This window comes from Salmo trutta, chromosome 32 (genome assembly GCF_901001165.1).
Source record: "Salmo trutta chromosome 32, fSalTru1.1, whole genome shotgun sequence".
Classification (NCBI taxonomy): Eukaryota; Metazoa; Chordata; class Actinopteri; order Salmoniformes; family Salmonidae; genus Salmo; species Salmo trutta.
This window is the reverse complement of record NC_042988.1, coordinates 19,580,602-19,599,466: the sequence shown is the minus strand read 5'-3', so window position 1 is coordinate 19,599,466 and position 18,865 is coordinate 19,580,602. Positions and strand designations below refer to the sequence as shown.

Sequence of the window (18,865 nt, the reverse complement as noted above, 5' to 3'; positions counted from 1 at the left end):
TCACACACACACATTTTACCATTGCACTTTTCCAGTGCAATGCAATCAACTTGAACTTGACCGCAGAGGTTGAACTTGAAGGTTTGCTCCAAACTCTTTTCAGCTGTCTATCACTGTGATCAAGCTATCCGTGGTCAAGCTATCTGCATTATACCGTATTGTCAGTGTAGTGGCGCATGTAAATTGGAACATGGATTTGAGAGGGATAGCCTGACCTCAATTCTAAATCGACGTCACTCACGTAGCTGTGGCGTGCCTGCAGGCAAATAACATGGAGTCGAGTGTGTGGTCTCTGCAAGCGGGTTCATGGAAAAAATGTAGCATCGATGTGACAAAAATATAGCAACACACTCTACATGCATTCATGGACTGAGGATATCCGTAGCTTTGTTCCATATAAAGCATGGAGAACGGTGCGTAAACAACTCCTTTCCTCAGACCACAAGCCAGGCCGTTTTCCGTGAGTACTTAATAACGGGCGTTATAACATTATAAAAATGTTTGCACATATTTATATAATGCTTGCTACATCCATCCACAATGCCCTTGCAGGTAGATAGCACATTTTTCCATTTTGATGTGTTAGCTACTTGCATTTGCGTTTATTTTTAGCTAAAAAGCGAGACAGGGCCTGAATAAAAGTATACTTTTGTACGTGGCCATTTGGGAAATATGTTATATTCTCACATAATCACCTGACATTGTGAAAATGGGTCAGACATTCCCAAAATTGCAGTGGGCTGAACCTGTGACGCCACTGCGCTATGCTTGTTACCATCTCTTGCATTTACGATTTGACAAATTCATCAAGGTCTTGGTGTGATATTGTGGCTCACTGACAATGCAGCATTTGAAGCAGAAAATCAAGTGGCCAACCCAGACCCCCAAATGAGTGGCATGATTTTCCAATGACTTTAAATTGGTTGTTTTGTGTGCATCAGAACACCTTTTCTGGAGTGCTGCTTATCTCTCTGTTATGACAGTATTACGGAAGTGTACCCCGTGTGTGTGTGTGTGTGTTGTTTGTGTATATAAAAACAGTGGAAGAGAACACCACACACCATGTAGACTGTAGTGGTCAGTAGTGGGACGCCATACTGTGCTCTTGGGGACCATGGAGCTAGAGGGGGATTCTCTTTCCCCCAGGGATTCCTTCACCTCAGTGAGCAGCTATGGGCCACCACCCTCATTCTCAGCACAGGACACCGCAACCCACAACTTCCTAAATCACACCTTACAGGTAAAGAGAATCCTATCATGGTCGACCACCACATGCTGAATTTGCTGAAACATAGGCTTTTACATAAGTGAAAATCACAGATTTCAGAATCAATGTCAGTTGCATTCAGTATGCTGTCTCTTGCTGTGAGATTGTGTCAATGTCATCAACAGGTTTCAGACGAGCTCACCTTCAGTGGGAGCCCATGGTCCAGTGGTGGCAATGGGGACTTTGAGAGGACCGGAGGCCCCCTATCCCAGGTGGAATCAGGGAGGAGTGCACAGAGGGGCATCAGGCCCTCAGCCTTTCCCTCCTCCCTGACCTGGGACTCTGACTCTGAGAAAGAGACACTAGACGGTAGCTATCACACTTGTTTATTACTGAGCCTTGTATGAACACAATATGAATCATACTATTTCATTTGTAAGTGTGTCCAGTCTATGTCAGTAGTGCAGTTATTGGCTTTCCTAAATGTGATGCTATCAGTTAAACTTGTTGCTATCACCCTCAACTATATTTGTTGTCACTTCCAGAATGTTTGAATGTTCCTCCGTCTGCTTGTAGTCAGAACTGTCTCTCTTACTAGGAATGACTACTGTATATCTTTGCCTGTGAATTTACCTGTGGGTGGCCGACATGTGAAGGGATGTTCCTGTTGTTGTCTGTTTTGTGGGTTGGTCTGTCTGTCAGAGGAGGAGCTACAGCACTTTTCTAACCCTCACGGTCTGGCCGCTCACAGCCCAGGATCCCCCTCCTCTGGACTCAGGTGAGATGGAGGAATAGAAGGGCAGCCAGCAGGAAGATAGTTATGTGTGATAGGACACGGCACCACAAGGCAGACAGACAGTAAAGCAGAGTGGTCAAATAAAGTGACAATTGTACACACTAACAGGTTAGGCGGACACATGGTCAGATAGATAGATAGGGACTCATTGCTCTTTCTGACCCACTCATACAACTGTCTCTTTCTGTATAATTTTGTCCAGACCTGACAGTGAGGATGACCAAGCACCTGAACAACTGCCGCACTTACCCACTGAGACAAACCTACACAGCCCTGTGGAGGAGCGGGACCAAGACAAGCCTAACACACACAGAGAGGAGCCAAAGAAGGCCCAACCCAGTTCAAAAGAATGTAAGCATGATGGGGAGCAAGGGAAAACACTAAATAAAACATAGTTTATTTTCTAAATAACTTTCTAATATCCTTTTGTCTCTTGACCATCCACAGTGGTAGATGACAGAGTCTGGGATATATCGAAGAAAGCTGAACTGTTTCAGTCCAAAGTGACATCAAAGGAGGGGTGCAAAATTGAGGAGGAGGGAGAGGAAGAGGACCTGATAGGGAAGGAAAAGGAGCCTGAGCGGGATGTGTACACCTTTCCTGGGGACTCAGACACAGAGAGCCCCCCACCAGCACCCTGGGCACACTGCACCTTCATCCAGCGTCGGAAGAAGAAGAGGGCCCTGCTCAGGCCCTTCTCTGGCCAGAGCTCCTGGGAACGCACATCAACAGGAGCTGGGAAGAAGGCAAGGGGTTCTTCCTCAAGAGCAAAGAGCTTGGGGCCAGTGAAGATGAGTGGAGGGGCCTATGACTTTAAGGAGGACTTGGAAAAGGCAACAGAGGATCTGGAGAAGGTAGGAGAGGAAAAAGGTGGTGAAGAAGAAGGAGGAGGAGAGGGAGCGCTTGGTGAAGAGATTTTCACCTGTGTGGAATGTAGCATTTACTTCAAGAAGCAGGTCTACTTGCAGGATCACATGCAAGAGCACAGTCATAGCAGGCCGGGGGCTGGCAGGAGGGAGCGCGGAGTGAAGGGCGCACGATTTCGGTGCGTGGAGTGTGGATGGAACCTGTCAAACAGGCTGGCTCTGGCGGACCACAACAGACGACACCAGGAGTCTCGTCAGAAGATCCTGGAGGAGATTGGGAAGCTGAGTGACAGTGGGAAAGGAGAGACTACGCAGGGTGAACCGAGCAAGGTGACCAAACCTGCAAGCCCAGTCCTAGAACCATTTGTAGCTCTAGTCACGACTCCAGCTCCATTCACAGAGCCAGATCCAGTTCCAGTCCGGGCCACAGGAAAAGCTCGAGCCAAAACCCCAGTCAAAGCAAAGGTCAAAGGCCCAGCCAATCGTCGCTATCTCTGCCTCAAGTGTGACTTCAGTACACGCACCTCACAGGCATTGGCCAACCATGCCAAGACCCACAACAGAAAACCTACTGGTCTGCAGCGAGCCTCTCCACGCTTTCAGCCAAAGCTCACTCCTATGGAGCCGCCCGTGCCACCTGGATCTGCCTCTGGCCTGACCTCTATCTCTCTCACTTGTGATCAGTGTGCCTTCCAGGCCTCCAGTCAAACTGCTCTCAAGGAGCACCAACACGTGGCTCACCCCGCGCAGACCTCCATCTGTGGGGAAGGGCCTGAAGAGATGAACCGTCCAGGGTCCAGAATTGATGCTTCCGCTCCACCATGTTCTGATACGCTTTCTAAGCCTGTCTCTCCACCAGAAGGCCAAAGCCAGTCAAAGGCCAGTAAGTCTTCCTCTAGTTGGATCTCTGCTATGGAGGACAGTGACACACAGCCCCAACCATCAAACACTGCTACAGCTCCCCAGCGTAGAGAGATAGCCTTTAAGACCATCGGGAACAAGAGGGCAAATAGGAGAGGGAAGGCGGGGACAGAACTCCTCTGGCCAAATCCCAGACTGGACAGCGGGCCACCTGAGACCGATGATGCACAAAGCCAGGGCCCTGACCTGGCAACCGATATAAACCAAAAAGAGACTGAATCACTTATTGGATCCAAACCGCTCACCAGGGCTCGATCCCTCCAAGGTGAGACTAAGTTGCAGAACCTATCCCCTCAAGCCTTCTCGAATACAGATGAAAGAAGCCAATACCTTAGACTTTCTTTAGAGTCTCATCTATTGCACTGCTCTCATGCTAATTCTAAGCCAAACCTTTCATCGTTAATGGTCTGATATACTAGAGCAGTGGTTCCCAATTCCAGTCCTTGTGTACCCCAACAGCACACTTTTTTGTTGTAGCCCCAAACAAAAAACACCTTATAAGGGCCTGATGATTAGTTGACATGTTGAATCAAGTGTGCTTGTCTGGGGCTCCAATACTGTTTGGGGTACTTGTGGACTGGAGTTGGGAACCACTGCACTAGAGAATGGTCACACTATATGCATATGCATAAGCAAAAATATTCTACTGTGCAGAATATTTTGGACTCCTGAGGCTACTTCGAATTCCAATTCAATATTTTCTCTTTTTATTTTCACCTTGGACATGCACAGTTGGGAAACCTGTGATATTTGTCCTTCGATATTGAAATGATATTCACCTAGAATGCATAACTTGTGCTTCATGCATGTGTATTGTTGGACAGTGTTATCAAATAACATCACAAGCCTGCAGATCAGTCACTGGGTTGGCCGTAACTGAAAAGGCCCAGCAGTCCCTGCCTGGCCCATAGCTGAACCTGGGCTGCCCGTTGCTTCCCCTCCATGCCCTGTGGATGTGCCTGCCCCGGCCATGCAGCTGAAACACATTTTCTTAGCCAGCCTGCGGGGGGCAGCAGAGTGCCTGGGGCTGACTGAGGTCCAGCATGCCCAGCTAAGACACACGCTGTCCCTTGTCCTCAATGAGCCCAAACGCTTTGACCCCCAAACTCTCCTCTTTTACCTTGGCCGTTGGGAGGGAGGCAAGGCGATGGGTGAGTGACAGGCTGAGTTGTGAAGGAGCCACCTGGCATGCAGTGATGCATGGCTCCCCTCACCAAATACAATATAGTCAGCCTTATCTTCCTTGCGCTCTCCCCTAATCAATATAAAGGCTCAGTTGCTAGGTGAATAGATGTCTGTTTCTAATTTCACCCCATTGCATCTTATCACTGTGTTCTTCAATACTGTGTACTAAATGGCTGTCTCAGCTCAGCCTCATACTATATCGCTTTCCTTCCTGTCTAGATGACTCCTCTCTAAAACAACAGAGCCTCACAGCCTCATGCTCTACAGAAGGGAAGCCCGTAAAGGAAGAGGAAGTGGACGGGGAGCCAAAGGTTGCTTTTGAAAAGAAGAGTAACAAGGTTTTTGCTGCTGAAAATGACAATGATGATGACAACGATGATGATGACAACGATGATCATGACGAAGAAGAAGAAGAGGAAGAGGAGAATATCCGGCGTTTCCTAGCGGAGGGCATATCAGATGAGGATTATGAGGAGATTGATGAGGAGACGGGGACCCTGAAGAGCGTGGAGAGGAAATGCCCCTACTGCCCTGATCGCTTCCACAACGGCATCGGGCTGGCCAATCACGTGAGGGGCCACCTCAACCGAGTGGGCGTCAGCTACAACGTGCGCCACTTCATATCCCCTGAGGAGGTCAATGCCATTGAGAAGAAGTTCTCCTACCAGAAGAAGAAGAAAAAGGGTATCTGGAATCTTTGTTATTACATTGTTAGGACCTTGTCGGGTGTATGAGGCGGTATATTTGTAATAGACTATAATGTAACAAAGTAACAAGTATCAGTCAGGGTAGAAGATGTGTACAACTTCCAAGTCGGTCTGTAAACTGCTAACCTTTTATGTGCCCTTCTCTCTCTTCAGTTGCCAACTTTGACCCGGATACGTTCAGTGTGATGCGCTGTGAGTTTTGCAATGCTGGCTTTGACACCCGGGCTGGCCTGTCCAGCCACGCCAGGGCGCACCTGCGGGACTTTGGGATTACTAACTGGGAGGTGACTGTCTCGCCCATCCATATCCTCCGGGAGCTCTTCTCCAGTCGCCCAGACCTGGTCCTCCCCACAGCTCCCCCACGCAGCCCAGCCTCAGACGAGGAGGAGGAGGAAGACCTGGAGACGGAGGAGGAAGAACCAGGGGGAGGGGAAGGGAGTGAAGAGGCAACAGGTGCTACAGTCTCCAACCTACTGCCATCGTCACCTTCTCAGCCTTGGGAGAAAGACCACAGCGTTGGTGAGCCTGAAGGTGTGTGTGTACCTGGTGTGTATACTGTAGGATGCCTTTATGAGCTGGCATTGTGGTTTATGAATACAACACACTGTGGTCTGACTGTGTTATAGGTTGTTGGTAGATTACATGATGGTTGATCAGCGTGAATAAGACTTCCAAAGAAATGTCTCAGTGCTGAATGTGGTAACTCAATGGCCTTTACAGTGGCAATCCAATGCACAAGGGATATTGAATGATGAAAACGATTCTGTGCAATAGTTTTGCAACTATTTTGTATTTTGGAACTACTCTCCCGATGTGGCACTTTGCCTGTTGGTGTTGTAACATCAGTCCCTAGTTGTGAGACTTGTGTGATGTAGCAGATTTCAAATCGATGATGAACTGCAGTATTTGGGACAAAGTGTTACTGTAAATCAAGCATATTAGAGGGAGAGACTCAGATGCCCATAGTTGATGTGGTGCTCAGTGCGTTTGTCCCAGCCTCTGCTCGATTGGTCACGCCTTAGTTTAGCGGTGCATGTGTATGGGGGCAAAATGGCTGCTTCCACCTCCCTGCAGATACAAACAATAGCGGAAAAACTGTCTGGCTTTAGCTGCTGGGAGTCCGATGCACCACAGCTACTGACCGGTGAGTACCACGCACCCTAACGCCCGTGCCCTTTAAACATTAATCGGCTTCATTGTTGCACGTCGCGTTGTAGCCCGTATTGTTTTGAACGTCAAAATTGTTTCTAGACACATTAGCCGTCAAAAAAATCAAATCATATGAGACCATTTAAAATCACTGTCGCGCACTAAAGGTGAGACAAAGTCAAGGCATTGGCTAGAAATGTGTCATTCTTGTCATTGTTCGAGTTGCTTGTATCACTGTAGCTACGCGCGCAGGAATGTGTTTTGCAACATTTGATGCGGACTGTCATTTTCTGTGTGATATATTTTGTGCGTCTCGGATGACGTTCACTATTTCCAATACTGCAGGATTTCTAAAATTACCTACAGTTCCCAAATCCTCGCCATTTTACTTTCCTTTGATTTCTTGAATGTGGTCGCTCTGGTGTCATTCTTTATGAATGCATTGCCTCATGCTTATAATACAGGAATAACGGACTACAAATCTGTAATCGTATCAAAACTTATTTAGATCTTAAAAATACGTTTAAGTGTCACTTTATTAAGTGTCAGGTTACTTGATGTTACTGTAGGCCTACTACTGCTATATAATGAAAACTAAAGTCCGGATTTTGTAACTTTGTTACTTTTAATAGTTTTATTAAACCGGGTAGCATTTTTCTGCAGTGATCACATTTTTGATGCTGCAAATAAAACGAGAAAAATCAAAGGTGTCATTTCCTCTGCAAGCACCCTGAGACGAGATCAACTGACAAGCGCAGAGCCGCCCACCAGACAAAAAGCATTGTCTACTCACGTCTCTTATGATTTACCGTTTTGTCGCAGAAAATGGTAGTTTTGTCCCAGAAATACACCATCGCAATGAAAGGCATGTGTCTGTTACGAAATGTACAACAACAGGAAAACGAACAGTGTTCTGCCATTATCACAGGTCTACACACTTGAAGAAGTGATTTATTAGACAGACTACATCTGAAGCGCCAATAGAGCGCTCCAAATTGCAGTTATTTTAATGAATATCGTATTATTATTATTATTATTAGCTACTCCATTGTAAAGGATTTATGTATTTTTTGTTATTCATACAGAAACATAATACATTGTATTATTTAAAAACGATTTAATTTGCCTATGCATACACTATATATACAAAGTATGTGGACACCCATTCAAGTGTATAAAACCGAGCACACAGCCATGCAATCCCCCTACAAACATTGGCATTAGAATGGCCTTACTGAAGAGTGCAGTGACTTTCAACATGGCACCGTCATAGGATGCCACCTTTCCAACAAGTCAGTTCGTCAAATTTCTTCCCTGATGGAGCTGCCCCGGTCAACTGTAAGTGCTGTTATTGTGAAGTGGAAACGTCTAGGAGTAACAGCAGCTCAGCCGCGAAGTGGTAAGCCACACAAGCTCACAGAACGGGGTCGCCAAATGCTGAAGTGCATAGTGCATAAAAAATGTCTGTCCTCAGTTGCAACACTCACTACCAAGTTCCAAACTGCCTCTAGAAGCAACGTCAGCACAATAACTGTTCGTCGGGAGCATCATGAAATGGGTTTCCATGGCTGAGCAGCCGCACACAAGCCTAAGATTACCATGCATAATGCAAATCATTGGCTAGAGTGGTGTAAAGCTCGCCGCCATTGGACTCAGGAGCAGTGGAAACGCGTTCTCTGGAGTGATGAATCGCTTCACCATCTGGCAGTCCGACGAACCAATCTGGGTTTGGCGGATGCCAGGAGAACGCTACCTGCCCCAGTACATAGTGCCAACTGTAAAGTTTGGTGGAGGAGGAATAATGGTCTGGGGCTGTTTTTCATGGTTCGGGCTAGGCCCCTTAGTTCCAGTGAAGGGAAATCTTAACGCTGCAGCATACAATGACTTTCTAGACAATTCTGTGCTTCCAACTTTGTGGCAACAGTTTGGGTAAGGCCCTTTCCTGTTTCAGCTTGATAATTTAACCTTTATTTACTCCCATGCACAAAGCGAGGTCCATACAGAAATGGTTGTGTATTGTGTTTCAGGCGGGGAGGAGGAAGAGCAGATGCCAGCACTGGACAGCTTGACCTCTAGCCCAGGGAGGAAGGGTCTGTTTTCCCTGGACCCAGAGAGCCCCTCCCCGAGGGATGAAGCTGACATCAAAGGTAAGACTGAACAACATGGGGCAAGATGAGATGAGACATAAAGGTCCCCTGGGATCTGGAGGATTTGTTAGGTGGCAGACAGATGTGGCTGAGGTTACCACAGCCCCTAGCTGAGAATTCTCAACTCCACGATATGTACATCACGTCTCAATGGAGTTGAGTGGCGATTAGTTTTGTCGGAGTGTACCTACATCGAGTCCATATCAGACAATAAAAATTGGCATTCTTTACTGCATACCTTGTACCTATGTTTGTCCTGTGTAAAGGCAATCTTTTATTTGGGTGTTGAATTCCGTAGTTTATGATTAAAACGTAATTCTATATCCTTATTCGGACGGGATTCGTTTTATTGGGGGAGGTCGGGTAATGTAATTGTGTGCACGAACACAAAACACAATTTCTGTCATTTTAGTCCCGTCTGAATTTGCCATGTCAGTCAGTTTTACATGGCAGGAGAGTAACAATTCCAGCCAGAATAACCCAAGGTCCTCTGATAATGCTAGTCCTGTGCATAATGACATCCCTGTGTTTTTCGAGACATTACAAGAGTTTGACAGGTGCTGCGCACAGTTTGAGCAAGGAAACAAGAACTGATTTGATAAATTGATGCTTAAACAAAGTGCTACGCATATATTTTATATGAATGGCTTAAATAGATTTCACAGTGAATACTTTGTTTATAGGCTACGTTTTGTGCCAATTAATTGAAGTTGAACATCACTAAATGTGTCAGTTTAATTAAACGTGCAATAAAAAAATATTGTGCCTAGGCCTCTTTAATTAAACTGTGGCTGTTGATGTAGGCAATAGATTGCAAACAGGGCTTCCCCGATTCCCCACTGAGCTAAACTTTTTTGGAAATGGCAAGTTCACTTTCTAATCCATAAATGCAAGTGCAAGAGCACTGTTCAACAGCTCACATCAGCAGGATGGGAGGCCTTTTCATTAGGACAGTCTACCGTCAATCTCTAAAATAATGATTATGATCACACTTCCACAATTTAAACATTATGGGGACACCTTTACATTTGGCCGCCAAGCATGAGTTATCAGTGTAGCCTTTATCGTCTAGACATGATGTTGACATATCTTCACACTTAGAATAAAACCCTCCAGGCTTCCGTCATCAGAGTCAATTGAATGAAAACAAATGAAGAATTAAAGGCTGCAGTTTTTAAAAACGTATACCTAGCGAATTGTCCTCTGGAATAATTCAAATGCTGGTGTATTAATTACATAACCAGCGTCTCTGCTAATATTAGTCCCGTCCGAATAGGGCTATAATGTGACCTTTGTCAAATTGTGCTGCATAATTCACTGTTTTCCAATGGAGTATGAAGTTAGCAACTTCAAACATGCACTGCCACTCGATACTTAAAAATATATATATTTTTAACACTTACTGTGTACCTGTTCTTGTCCAGATTGTCATACAGCTTTCAGAGGGAGTTGTATCCATAGTTTTTGATGAAAATTGCATTCTATGCATCTCCTGCCAAAACAAAAAAAATTGTACTTCAATGACGGGCTGTTCCGTCTTCATTAGAAAACAACTGCGTAGGTCACGTAAAATGCTCTTTGTATCAAAAACTACGGATTGCAGCAAACTCATTGCCACTCAACTCCATTGTTTCATGGAGTTGAGAATTCTCAGCTACACAGCCTCCTGCTCTTTTTGTCACCGTTCGTTAATTGAAGTGCTATAAATTATGTAATAATACATACACCAGTGCTGAACTATGACTGAAAAAAATGTACAAAGGGACATTTTTCCATATTCGGTGTATTTTGCTGTGTGCTGGTCAGCTGCATCTCTTCCCCTCTCACTGTTGTCCTCTCTATTGTAGTGTCCAACCTGTTAAAGTGTGAGGTGTGCAGTGCCCCCTTCGAGACGAGGCGGGGCCTATCTAGTCACGCCCGTTCCCACCTGCGCCAGCTGGGCATCGGCATGTCAGAGAGTAGCGGGGCACCCATCGACCTCCTCTACCAGATCACCAAGGAGCGTGGTCTGGACGGGCACTTCCCCCCTCCCCTCCCCCGGCCCCCCGTCGCCAAGAAGCCCCTTCACGTCCTGCCAACCCCACGGAAAGAGGAGAGATATCAAGACACAGACATGGATGAGAAACCCATCCCTCTCTCCATCCCCTCCCCTGTGGCCTCCCCTCCCCCCTCCTCCCTCATCAGGGCCTGCTCCCCTTCTCCTGTGGTGAGGAAGGCCCCCATCTCCTCCCTGCTGCCTGTGTCCTCCCCCCTGCGCTGTCTGGACCATAAGCCTGGAGGGGTGAAGAGCACCACCTCTAACCTCTCTGCCAAACCCTTCTGGGCTCCACAGGAGACTGATGCCCCACTCAACCTCAGTAAGTGTGTCAGTGCCCTCTCTCTGGTCATTCATCCCCAACTGATTAATGCACAGGTTGTAAAGGTGTCTGAAGTAAAACATTTCCTCATACCCCCTTTTCCTCATCTGTGCAGCATTGGAGGTAGACCCCAACAAGGACATAGTGTGCCAGCTGTGTGGCGCCTGGTTCGAGACGCGGAAGGGCCTGTCCAGCCATGCCCGAGCCCACCTGCGGCACTTTGGGGTGGAGTACTCGGAGTCCAAAGGTTCCCCCATAGACCTCCTCAACCAGCTCATTCACACTGATGACTTCAAGCACAGAGCCAGCGCCCTGCAGCCTGAGGTGCCCCAGGGGCGCAGGGGCCTCACAGCCAGCCTCTCCTCCCCCAAACGCTCCCTCCTCACCACTTCCTCCACACCTCTCCTCTACAATGTCACTACGATGGGGGGCGGATCTGGGTCCAAAGCTACCTCTTCCTCAGCTTCCTCAATGTTTGGCCCGCCCTCCAAACGTCCCAAGTCCTCCAAATTACAGGTCTTCCGTTTGAGTGGCGGGGAACTCACACCCATCCCCCACAGTGAGTGTTTGTCATATGATGGAAACTAAACTCATTCTCCATTCAATGCAATACAGCATCAGTGACTTGTTGATGTACAGTTTCTTGAGGTGCTTATTTTAAGTTGATCTTCATCTCTACTCTCCATCTCTCCTGCAGGTGAACCGGTGAAGGAGATTGGCTGTGAGTTCTGTGGGGAGTACTTTGAAAACCGTAAAGGCCTCTCCAGTCACGCCCGTTCCCACCTGCGCCAGATGGGCATCACAGAGTGGACAGTCAACGGTTCCCCCATAGACACCCTGAGAGAGCTGATCACACGTCGAGGTCTACCATGCGCCCTGCCCCTCAAGCCCCTAAAATCTCCCCCTCCATCCCCCGGACCCCCTCGCTCCCCCTTGTCCTCCCCTGCCTCGCCCAGCCTCCTGAGTCGCCTCCCTTTTGCCTTCGCCCACCCACCCAGCCACCCGTCCACAGTGCGTAAGATGGGCTCAGCTCCACCGGCCTCCCCTAGCCTGATAGTCAAGCTGAAGCCTGAGCCTATGCAGCTGGAAGTCACCATGCCAGGAGCGGTGGGGGGAGCAGCGGGATACTCCTCTGAGCCACTGAATTGCAGCTGGAGCAGCTCCGACAATACACTCCCTCTCAACTTGGGTAAGTCCAAGTTGAAAGACCATTTTGTAATTATTGAGGTAATATCCATACTGAAGTGATGCCTTGTTTATATTATCTACTGTCTCTTTTTCCATCTCTGTGTCTCCTCCCCCCTCCCTTTGTTCCTCCCACAGTCACAGCCCATGAAGTAGAGCCCACTCGGGACATCCGCTGTGAGTTCTGTGGGGAGTACTTTGAGAACCGTAAAGGTCTCTCCAGCCACGCCCGTTCCCACCTGCGCCAGATGGGCATCACAGAGTGGACAGTCAACGGTTCCCCCATAGACACCCTGAGAGAACTCATGCACAAGAATGGGGGCACCTCGTCCCCCACCCCGGGGTTGAAGAAGGAGACCAGCCAGGGGTCCAGCCCCACCTGGGAAGGCCTGGTGGGGGGCCTGGGTTACCAGTCACCCAAGTTCTCCCGAAAATCCCCCCTCAACCTGCTGCACTCTGGCTCCCGGCTTCATAAGCACGGCCTGGGGGCGGTGGGCCTCTCCTCCACCCCTCCCGCCGGGAAGTTTTTTGCGGTGTCCCTGCTGGGTAAGAGACCCCTAACGGAGGAGGGCCGTCCGGTTGAGAGGTCACCATCCCACCCCCAGTCATTTTCACCCCTGCCACATGACCTCTCCATCAAAGGGAAGTCCTCTCCAGACAAGAATGCGGGAGGGCACCTGGGTAAGCCATGACCTTACTAAAGATCCTCAGAAGAATTGCAGTCATCCTTTAACTTGCTGACTGTCTTTTAGTACAGACTCATTGCATTTAGCAGAGAATGACACATATGTTATATACATTTAATTTTATGAAACATGAATCAAATGTCTCTAACTTAAGCCCAGCTCTGACTGACAACACCCCTCCTTTGCCTTCTGTCACCCCCTGACCCCCTCCCCAGATGCCAGCTGTGAGCTATGTGGGTTCTACTTTGAGAACCGCAAGGCGCTGGCTAGCCACGCGCGGGCCCACCTGCGGCAGTTTGGCGTGACAGAGTGGTGTGTGAACGGTTCGCCCATCGAGACGCTGAGTGCCTGGATGCGCAGCCGGCCCCACAAGGTGGTGGAGATGCACCGCAGCTACATGCAGGGCTCCAACCGCTCCACCTCCAAGAAGGTCAGGGAGGAATTGATTTATTTAGTAGTTTATCTAATGGTGATAGATGATAGTAAAAGGACTATGTTACTCACAATATTTGTAGTGAGATTTATCTTGAAAGTTCTATTTTTCCAATGTCCATGCGAAGGCAGCAATTATTTATATCGACTTAGAGTAAACAGTGTGACATCGTGCTCACAATGCACAATCAAGCTGCGATATTGGAAAGTCGTTTTTTATTAGTGCCGACCCCGTCCATTTTAGTTGTGGGTTTCGGACCGCTATGAGGGCTGTCGGCACACTGTTAGGGCTGTTTAGAGCATTAACATGTCAACCCATATCAATAAAGGTCAGGCTTTTAAAGGTAAAAAGATGGAATTGGCCTCAGCCACCACCAGCCATTTTGTGATTTAAATGCCTCACTCAGATCTGCTATCATGTAGCTCCAACACAAAGATTCTCATATCAGCATATTTCCCCTGTGGGGGACACAACAGGGTTAGGTATTGACTTAATAGTTGCTATAGTAACCAGAGAACTGGGTGACATAGATCCTTCATCTTCAGATGAATTATGTTTTAGAAAATAGACTTTTCCATCCGTCCTGAATTAGCATTGTGTATTTGTGTCACCGTTACTCCCTCTGTGATGAGTTGACACACATAAAGACTAGAAGATTACTCTGTAATGTCCTTCTATTAGAGTACATTGAGACAGCTATTTTAATGAGAAGCACTCATCCCTCTCCTTTATGTTGCAGAAAAGCAGCTCGTCTCTCTCCCCATCATCCGACTCTGACCTCCTCCTCCCCGTGCCCTCCCAGAAGCATTCCTCCTCCTCCCAGTGGGCGGCTCTGGGGCTGGCCCAGGCCAGACGGGTAGGCCGGGAGCTCACCCTGGCATCACCCCGGGCAGCAGAGGGTGATGCAGGTCTCACTCCCCCCTCCCGACCCAGCCACAGCAGTCACAGTCCGAGCCCCGCCCGACTCTCCAACACCCTCCCTCCCCACACACAGGTGGCCCGCAGCGAGCTCAACGTGCGCCTGCCCAGAGGTGAGTGTGACACACAAACACACACAACTATTCGCCATACACACATACCTGTCCATCTCATGCTCAGCCTGGTGTTCTCTCCTCCTCATGTCCAGGCTTTGAGCGACGACCTCTTAAACACCCCTCCCACTCAGAGGGAGGAGAGAGGGACAGTGGCACCCCCAAGCCCCCTCGCACCGGCACCATTCCTGCCCTGGTGCCCAAACCCCCTTCCACCCCCCTGGTCAAAGTGGTGGGAAAGATCTACTCCCTCAGGTGCCGGTGAGTTTCTTTGGGGAACTGTGCAGTACTGAACTCATGGGCTAATCTCAAAGTATGCCATATTCCCAATATAGTGCACTCCTTTATAGCCCTGGTCAGAAGTTATGCTCTATTTTGGGAATAGGGAGGCACTTGAGATTTGGAAGTTGTGTGAATGAGTGCTTTTAGTCTGTCGGCCCAGGGGCCATAAAAAAACATTCACGATAATTATAATCTGTTGATTTATTAAAGCAACATGTTTTAAATGATCCATGTACCGTTCCTGTCTACCTGCTGTGGTTGTATGATGACTCTGTGTGAGTACAGTCTGCTCTCTGCCTCTCTCCGCCAGGTTCTGTGAGGTGGAGTTCCAGGGTCCTCTCTCTGTGCAGGAGGACTGGATCCGCCACCTCCAGCAGCACATCCTCAACCTCAACTACAACAAGCCTGCTCCCTCTGCCACGGACCCCCCAGCCCACAACCCAACCTCAACCTCAGTCCCAACAGCTACCTCCAGCTTCACCACAACTCCTGCCCCCACCTCAACCCCACCCTCCATCCACACCCACACCACAGCTCCTACTGTTCTCCCTCCTTGCAGCCCCTCTCCTCCCCCAATGCCTGAGTCTGCTCCAATTGTTACTGCCATTCCAATGGCAACAGCCTCAGCAGAGTCCACCCTCACCCCAATCCTGATCCCCATCCCCACCCCGGCATTGTAACCCCCAGGTCCATAACAATCCACACATTCGAACCATTTTGTTCTGCCACGTCTTTGCCATGCCTTTTTTCCATCCACTTGTTCCTTCGGCCTCAACACAGGGAACCTGTTGTTGAAGTGTTTTAAAGAGAAGCTTTCCCCCAAAGTGCTCTCTCATTCCCAAGCCTCTCCTAGGAAGCTCTGCAGATGGTTACAAAGCCCCATTGCCATGGGAACCCAAGCTCTCCTGACCAGAGTGGGCGATTGCAACTGTCCAGGGCTTCGGGGTCTGCTGTTTCTTCTTTGTTTGGACTTGTTTGAGCTGAATGTTCAGTTTGTAACATGGACAGTTACACTTCCTGCCGCTCAGTGGTTAACCGAGAGGTTAACTTAAACCATATTGAACTTTGACCTATCTCCCTGCTCTAAACAGTGCTTTATAAAGACCTGAGAGGCTCCGCCCATTTATATTTGAAGCACTTAATTAAGAGGAGCACACTCATGGCTCCTGCTTTACTCCCCTCAACAACATTTTAAAAGGACTTTAAATAATGCTTTTGTATTCATGCATAGTCTATGGTACAGACTTAAAAAGCCCATTTACACATTATTTTGATAAGTCAATTTTAATGTAGACAATGTCACAGAGCACTTAAATAAATGCCCCATTGATTAGGGCAGTGATGATGAGGAAAAGGCCCCTTTGAGAGAAAAGGAAGGACCCTGTAGAGGAAGCAGCACCTTGAAGGGACGTCCCATTCACCTTAGTGTTAGGCTGACAGGTGCAGTCACACAGTAACTCTTAATGTTTTCTGAATGTAGTTAAAGGGATAGTTCACCCAAATTACATATTGGTTTCCTTACCCTGCAAGCAGTCTATGGACAAGGTAACACAGCAATCCATGCTGTGGTTTAGTTTCATTGGCACCGTTTCCAAATGTTGTGGCACAAATCCCATTTAAGTCATGGGTATAAGATATTAGCATTTTCAAACATCATGCCCAAATCATTCGAAAATGTCTAAAGTTGATTGTAAAGCACAACAAAGTCACTTATAGATGAATGCTGATATCAGTCCCATGGGATTTGTGCCACAAATGCTAAAACATTAGCATTTGAAAACAGTGTAATTTGGGTGAACTATCCCTTTTAATGCACTTATTATTTGAGATGACTGTGCCATATTAAATTAGACTGGTCATTATGTTATTCCATAGTTTGATGTCCCCAACACTGTTTAGCTAACGGCATTTAAGCTCCTGATGATACTCATCTATTCTTTAGATGAAAGGGTCCATAGAAGTGTTGAAGGTCACTATTTCAAGTTTCAATGCGGACATACATACAAATGTTGCCATTTCTTTCTTGCCTTGTCAATGAAACCCAAAACCTTGGTTGTTATTTATTATACATTTGAATGTGGTGAACTAGGTTGTTTTTAGGCTCAATTAGAACATTGGAATGTTTGAATTTAGGTCAGTGACACTTTTATCTAAGTGCATAAGCTATGTGTGTTTGTTTGTTTGTGTGTGTGTGTTTTTTTGCACAAGAGGTGCATATGTATGTCTTTCGATGACTTTTAAATGCTAGACAGAGGTCAACAGTAGCTAACACACAGGACCTCTCCGTAGCTAAAATCTAGCTTATCATGGGATCTGGTCTATTATTTAGTCTGATCAGGACTTGACTGCATCCACCATTCTCCCAAGGATGTGCCAAAGAGTGTGTTTACTCCCTGGTCTCGCCTCTGTAAGCTGTTTACATGGGACCTGTTCATAGGGAGGAGCTCTGCACAGCTACGGAGCAACCAAGGCTCCTCATTGGATGAGGGACATGTATCGGTGTACATCTGGATCCAGTGTCTCCCAGTATGTGAACCACAGAGTTGACTGACTGTTGCAGTGACGTACATAAGCGGCCTTGGCTTCATGGAACTGTTACACTACTGCATTATTGCACCCAGTACACGGACACCCACAGAGGTTGCTATCTGTCAGAGCTCTGTGAAGTATTGGTGCCCTTAAATCCAGATGCATTACGTATGGCCTCTGGTGGAACAGCTTCTAAATCGGGGCGACGCTGTCGCTCCAGCGTGTCTTCACATTGCTTCAGGTAAGTGTTTATATTGCCTGCAAAGTAAAGCAATAACTGAAGAGTCCATACGGAAAATAACTTTTCAAGTTTGTTCCAGCATTAAACTATGTTGAAAACATGACTGTTTGACCCTAACAATTCCCCATACCTTTTATGGAATATAGATACGTATATATAACTACATGTACTTATGAAACTGTTGATGCTATTAGAGCTATTAACAGTTCTATTAACAGCTAGTTACAAAACAAATGGATCTTGATTCCTTTTATCGTGATTTAGTTTCAACCTTCTATGACATGTCTTTTTATTGCTCTGTGCATTTCTGTATTTGCAGTCCAGGAGGTGAAACCTTGATGAGTATTTTTTATTTTCTTTGTTAGCTAGTTTCTCTAAGCTGAACATTGGTGCTCATGAGAATGGGATGGTGAGAATGGGGAGTGACTGAAGACAGGAGAAAATTAGTGATTGTCGTGTCCTAAGATCAGAGGACTCTAAATACTTCAGTCTTTAAAGGGGACCACTTTTGCACGTTCAGATTTTTCTCCACCAGTGAGTGTTCACATCGTGATAGGGTTAGCCTCTGGCAGGTTTGTGACTGTGTTACCGTGTAAGATGAGTTTCCGCTGGTGTTACAACTAAGTCCCCTTTAAGATTGCCTGTGTATACCCCTCAGCTGGTATGACTGGCTGCAGAGGTTTGGTGTATGTGTGAATGAGTGTGTGAGTGCCTGTGGAGAGCTAAGACCATGATCTGATGATGATAATAAAAATATTAAAGAATTGTACTGTACACAAAGGGTTGAGGTTCATGTGAATCAGCTCCTGAACAAACATTAAATGTGATTTCAAACTCAGCCACTTTTGAATTGAGTCTTCTTAAATGCTTGATCATGTTAATTTAATGTCTGTCCTACAGAAATGCTTCAAAGGGAATTAATGTTCGATAACACTTTACTAACATGTATTGGGCCAGCAGGAGGAGCTAGAAGACTGTACTCCATAGTCATCCTAAAGAGGCTCTCTATGTTGAATATCAAGAAGTTGCTTTTACAATACAAGATCAGCAAGCATTCTGTCCTGAGAACAGAAAGAACAGAAAATACTGAAAAAAATATAAAATAGGTCAAGAAATAAAATGTTATGTATGATTTGTGACACA

At 47.0% G+C, this 18,865-nt stretch overlaps 1 protein-coding gene across 3 annotated transcripts; it reads left to right on the top strand.

Moving 5' to 3' along the window:
* The first annotated feature begins 235 nt into the window (after nucleotides 1–235).
* Nucleotides 236–18,560, top strand: LOC115170529 (protein Wiz). 3 transcript variants are annotated; one of them, XM_029726745.1, is made up of 17 exons: nucleotides 236–413; nucleotides 1,042–1,240; nucleotides 1,393–1,576; nucleotides 1,910–1,985; nucleotides 2,206–2,354; nucleotides 2,451–4,055; nucleotides 5,195–5,659; nucleotides 5,836–6,213; nucleotides 8,859–8,978; nucleotides 10,826–11,335; nucleotides 11,451–11,894; nucleotides 12,033–12,524; nucleotides 12,659–13,201; nucleotides 13,422–13,636; nucleotides 14,379–14,670; nucleotides 14,766–14,931; nucleotides 15,263–18,560. In XM_029726745.1, exons 2-17 carry the CDS (start codon nucleotides 1,115–1,117, stop codon nucleotides 15,630–15,632), a joined length of 6,135 nt encoding a protein of 2,044 aa, XP_029582605.1. In that variant the 5' UTR covers nucleotides 236–413; nucleotides 1,042–1,114; the 3' UTR covers nucleotides 15,633–18,560. The 3 variants fall into 3 exon arrangements, with proteins under 3 accessions (XP_029582605.1, XP_029582606.1, XP_029582604.1); XM_029726746.1 differs by having other exon boundaries at nucleotides 236–460; nucleotides 5,836–6,201; XM_029726744.1 differs by having other exon boundaries at nucleotides 236–460.
* The last annotated feature ends 305 nt before the right edge of the window (nucleotides 18,561–18,865 follow it).